The sequence below is a fragment of the Cryptomeria japonica genome, chromosome 5 (genome assembly GCF_030272615.1).
Source record: "Cryptomeria japonica chromosome 5, Sugi_1.0, whole genome shotgun sequence".
In the NCBI taxonomy this organism is placed as follows: Eukaryota; Viridiplantae; Streptophyta; class Pinopsida; order Cupressales; family Cupressaceae; genus Cryptomeria; species Cryptomeria japonica.
Window position 1 is genome coordinate 224,816,628 of NC_081409.1, and position 6,000 is coordinate 224,822,627.

Here is a 6,000-nt window from a genome sequence, read left to right on the forward strand (position 1 = left end):
TCAAATATTTAATAATCCTCTAAGATTAGTCATTATTATCTCAAATTTTCTAGATGGTGATTGTTGCATTGCTTGAATATGGAGAAAATTGATCAACATTGATTTTCTCCAATTGAATGACTTGCGTATTGCTACGCATCTTCTTGTAAAAGATTCAAATTCTCTTTAGGTTGTTCTTTGTCATGTAATTATCAACACGAAGCTCTTTTTGTTCTACCATGATATTTGTTTGTTGGAAGTTGTCTTTCTGTCATACAAATATGTGTTGCTAAAAACAACACTATACATATATCCGCAAGAGAAATATCCACCACTATTTCATCAACAAATTTAGAACCAATTGTAAAGTTCAAATTATACCAAAGAATATGAAGAAGTGATAATAAACATAGTTGTCAAAGTAATCATCTTTAGTCAAATAAGAAAATTGTGAGCACCTTATAGACAAACTAAAATTTTTAAAATAAAAAAAAATCTAGGGATATTATAGTTAAACCAAACACAAATGTAACTCACACCTAACCTTTTAAACTTAAAATAAAAAGAATTCTACATTTTGTCAAGTATTTAACATTCCTCTAAGATTAGTCATTATAGTTAAAAAAAAATCTAGATGATTGTTGCATTGCTTGAACATGGAGAAACTTAATCAACATTGATTTTCTCCAATTGAATGACTTGTGTATTGCTACTCATCTTCCTATAAAAGATTCAAGTTCTCTTTAGGTTGTTCTTTGTTATGTAATTAGACAACATGAAGCTCATTTTGTTCTACTATAATATTTGTTTGTTGGAAGTTGTCGTTCTGTCATACAAATATGTGATGCTAAAAACAACACTATACATATAGCCACAAGAGAAATATCCACCACTATTTCATCAACAAATTTAGAACCAATTGAAAAGTTCAAATTATATTGCTAACTATTGTATAAACACTTTTTATCCAACCCCAATTATAGGGCTTATGGTGTTGAAACTTTTTAAAACTGAGATTATTAACCAGAATTTGAGCAACTAAATTGATTTGAAAACATATATCAAATGATGCATCAATCTTAGCACCATTAAATGTATTATGATGTTAAACAATGTTTCTTTTGCCAACAAACCAATCTTTCTAGTAGTGTGAGAATGTTTAGGATCTACTCTAAAGTGCTTTAAATCTCAATATCCCTATTAACCACTACATTTTTTCCATGCATGAAGGGTATAGAGTTTGTTATTACTTTTTTTTTCCCTTTTATGAGGGTTCTTTTCAAGATGCAACTTTCAACAACAATACTCTTTGTGGTCATGCTTGCTACAATAATTACAATGCACAAAAAAAAAATTAGAATGTGATATTTATCTACTTATTTCGAGTTTTTTTCACCTATCTTTGAAGAGGATAAAGTGTAACGCCCCGCCAGGAAACCTTGGAGGGATAAAACTAAAACACTAGAATTAAGAGCAAAAGTTTAGATCTACAGCCAGGATACTAAATAGGGAAACACAAACACTGAGATTTAGCAAAAGGTCAAGTTGAATGGGCTCAATTTAAAACCAGAGTACCCAGTGTTGAAACCAAGCTCTGATACCAAAACAACCAACCTGTTATTGCTTTCCTAGAAATCAAGTTGTAAAAGAGCAATGCAGAATTCCTCCTCTCAACTAATTTTTTTTTCAAGCAAATCAAAAACCCCAAAATTTTGTATGCAAATTCTCCTCCCTCATTCTCGTGAATGCACAAGTTAAATTGAAAAATTTTACCAAAAATATCCATTTTAGGTTAAAATATTTTCAACCAATTAAAACTTTACTCCTAAAGTGCATTTCCAAAAAATGTCTTTTTCCTCAAATTTTCATTGTCCAATTTAAATTAAAACTAAAATTTTCATTTCAAAAAAAGTTAATGAGGGAAATATTTGGTTTTTTTTCAATTTTAAATAACTTTTCAAAAAAATAAAAAACACATGATTTTAATTTCACAATTTAAAATAACAATTAATCAAACTCCCTAATTTAATGCATTGAACAAATTGATTTAGCAATTTATAATACTAAGGGGTCCTAATTAACTTTTATCCATTTATTTAAATATGCAAATAAAATGCATTCATTAATTAAATATTTTAAGATTTAATAATTAACTTCACAAAACACATAACACGCAACTCAAGTAAACCAAATAAATACATGACCTGCATACCAAACATAGAGAACTAACGGACGATTGACGATGCTCACTTTGAGCAAGGCTAGGGTTAAAATGTAGGGCCTTACAACTATCTCCTCCACTTCCATCGGGTCAATAAGGTACGCTCAGACTTGTGAAGTCAGATGGAGACGATGTCTCATACTTACACGATACTTGTACTTAGAATTCCCTGCGTCAACGAACCATATATGCATATATATACAACCACAGTATACACACCGGTGAAGGAGAATAGTGACGTTCCTTATCTGACCGAAGTGATTGAAGGAAAATCATCTCCTCGCATCCCATACACTTACAAACATGAAACATGTATATAACGCATCGCACTCATAAAATAAATGTGTCAGTCCATGTCAGTAATCCAATAAAATAACATTTAACTATCAATAAAGAAATACTGCATGAACAACATACATTGCAACACAAATTAAAGCATAATGCATCATAGCATAATGTCTGAGTAAAATATTACAATATAATGTATCCACTAATATCCACTGAAAAAATCAACTGAAGTCAAACATGAATCTAAAAAAAAGTCTGATCGAGAGAGGGGTACTGCATAAAGAATCATCTATTTTAAGATAATAAATATGAATACATGTATCTTTTATATTTATTAACTCAAAAGACAATACAAATTTATTAAGATGACCATAAAAATCTTATACACATTTTATTAAAAACTCTTAATCAAATATTAATACCATTATAGAAAATATTTAGCAAAATATTAATGAGATTAATTTCAACATCATTTTAAGTCAATCAAATATGAATATTGAATATTGAATATATGTCTATCGAGATGCGGCTAAACTAGCTCCAAAACCGCATGTTAAAACTCGTGTTATTGATTTTTCAAAAAATCTTGAAAAATCAAAGCTACAACTAATTCTGCTGATCACGATCAATGATCTATATTTTTTGCAAAAATCAATAACACGAAGGTTATTGATCTTACTATGTAGTTTTGAAGCTAGTTTAGCCACAACCTGTCTACCGACCTTTCATAAATGTCTATAAATGTTATTGTTAATCTATAATAGATTAGTTGTGAATACTTGCAGTTTAATTTTACTTTAGTAGGCTTGTAAAGTACTTTCCAAGAAGTAAGATTGATGTCTTTCACAGATCTTATAAATGTTTATTTATGCGTGATTTTTTGTATTTTATGTCAAAAAAGAATTAATGTGTTCTACCTAATGAATTCTTTTAGGTGCACAAATAATCAAGGCGGAAGAGTTTCTTGAGACAATAATCAAAGGTATGTTCAATGAGAACTAAGGTTAAGAGACACTTTTGTGGTATGTTTGTCTAAACTAGGCACATTAGCTTAAAGATATAAAATGAAGAAAATGTGTGCAATTTTATTTGTGTGTGCATGTGTAATACATCAAGTTGTGTTTTCTCCTCTATCTTAGTTAACATAAATTTCAGAATAATAAATGAAATTAAAATATTTCTTAATTTTAGATCAAGCAAATAATTGAATTTGTTTTGTTTTGTTTTTTTCTAATGAAGTGTGGATGTTCAAACAAATGTGCAAGCTTTTTCTCCATATTAAAGTTGATGAAGAAGAGAAAATTTTATAGAGTTTTGGACAAAGAAGTGAATGATTGAAATCGGTTCAATTAATTTAGAACCGAGTTGTTTGAATTATTCAATTTAGGAATATGCATGCATAAGTCAAAAGAATTAAAAAAGTTGCATCAGTTATCAGTGAAACCAATTACTTTTGAAAATAAATTAATCGTGTCATGTCAAATAATTAATTATTCATATGTACATGAATTTAATTAGGAATTAGTTAGTTAATTAATTAATTATGATATTAATGGATTAAAAATTAGGTTACTATTCAATAATAGTTAGTTAACAAAATGTAATAATAAGTTGCATTAATTTAATCGATTTTGTGATGTTAGAGTGTACTAGTTAAGATGAATTGATGTGTAGGATTAATGATAGAAGTTGGTGAAATTGAATTGTTTATAATCTTCAAATGAGTGTCTTATAGTTAAGTTTTATGCTTATTATGGTTTTCTTACAGGTGATGAGGAAGACTGGAATCGATTATTGATTAGTGGATTGATTCTTGGTGGAGAACCAATTACGTTAGAGGAACTTAATGGTGTTATTGAAAAGCGAATAGAGCGAACATTGATGCGAACAGTAAGATGATAGTGTTTTTAAGAAATTTAAGAGCAAACTCTAATATTGTGTTTATTTTTTGTTATTGTACAAGTAAAAAAATAATATTTAATTTAGAAATTAATATTCAAAAATTACATAGAAATGGCATTTAACTTGTGTTGTTTTCATTTACAGCTAAGTGGATCTTACCAGCAAAGGGTTCTTTGCGAGTATTTGAAAGAGATAAAATCAAGGGCTGAGTATTTAGTTCAAGAATTTCAAAAACGACAACCTTCTTAAAGAAAATGGGAAAATTGTGTATTTATAATTAGTTGATATAAATTTCATTGATTTATTTATTCACTTTTCTAAAAAGAAAATTGACCCATTATGAAATGTTTAAATAAACCTTTAATTTTTATTAGTTTAATGCTAACCATTTAAAGATCTTGTAATTTAGGGAAGGAAGAAAGCTAAGATTGATTGTTTTAATGCTAATTGAAGATCATGTAATTTAGGGAAGGAAGAAGATGGATTTTTCAATCTCGAACTAAAATATTTATAAAAGTTGATATTAAAATAAGAAGATAAATCGTTTAAAATGACTTTCTATTTAGTGTGATTAGGTAATTATATACTTTTTAAACAAGTTTCAGTAGAATTTTTGGAAGAAATAAATGAACATTGTTGTTGTTGTTGTTGTTGTTGTTGTTATCTCGAACTAAAATATTTATAAAAGTTGATATTAAAATAAGAAGATAAATCGTTTAAAATGACTTTCTATTTAGTGTGATTATGTAATTATATACTTTTTAAACAAGTTTCAGTAGAATTAAAGGAAGAAATAAATGAACAGTTTTGATGTTGTTGTTGTTTTCGTTATCATTATCTAAACAATATATTATTGATAAGGGATATTTTAAATTAAGTGAAGTTTGTTTATTGTCATGGTGAATCCTTCTTTGTGTTTTCAGCAATGAATTTAATACTAGACAACATTAATAAATTGGGATTGTACAATATTAGGATTGCGTCATATATATCTACATTAGCTTTTAATAAAGGTTACATTAGTAGGTTATTCTTTAAACTAGTGATAAAATTTGGGGTCAAAATGTACATATGGATACTATTGTAGTTTGTTTATCTTGTATATATTTGGTTGTGATAAATCTTATTAAAGATTACCTCTAGAAAAACCTTCCTAGTCTAATTGAGCCAAAGTAGAGGATATAATAACCGCTATCAACAATTAGCATGTCATCGTTTACGCTATATCCTTGAAGTGGATAATCTTATAGAAGTGTGAAAAACTAGTTCAAGATCCAACAATGAGGAGGTTAGAAAGTAGAGGATCAAAAATAAAATAAAATGAGAGAAAATTGTATGGTTATGAAACCACAATTTCTAACTATATTTATGGTTTCATGACTAGAAGTCATCAGCCAATGGTTTCATTCAAGTTAGACAAAATATGGAATTTGAAGGGATTTGACTACATTCAAATATTTTATATCTAAACTTCTATTTGGTACTAAAGATGGACATGAGAAAGGATTAAACTAATTTGCATGGTTTTTCTTTCAGCCTACATCACACTCAATTTTTTATTTTTATAAAAGCAAGAACATGGTTTCTAATTTGCATTGATCATTTGTGGT

General features: G+C 28.0%; 1 protein-coding gene across 4 annotated transcripts in view; it reads left to right on the forward strand.

Moving 5' to 3' along the window:
* LOC131031072 (uncharacterized) overlaps positions 1–4,775 on the forward strand; it is a 175,292-nt gene extending 170,517 nt beyond the window's left edge. For all 4 annotated transcript variants that reach the window (XM_057962097.2, XM_057962098.2, XM_057962099.2 and 1 more), the window contains 3 exons: positions 3,423–3,470; positions 4,257–4,378; positions 4,535–4,775. In XM_057962097.2, coding sequence (XP_057818080.2) covers positions 3,423–3,470; positions 4,257–4,378; positions 4,535–4,639 — 275 coding nt within the window. In that variant the 3' untranslated portion in view covers positions 4,640–4,775. The remainder of the gene's footprint in view (positions 1–3,422; positions 3,471–4,256; positions 4,379–4,534) is intronic.
* Positions 4,776–6,000: the final 1,225 nt, after the last annotated feature.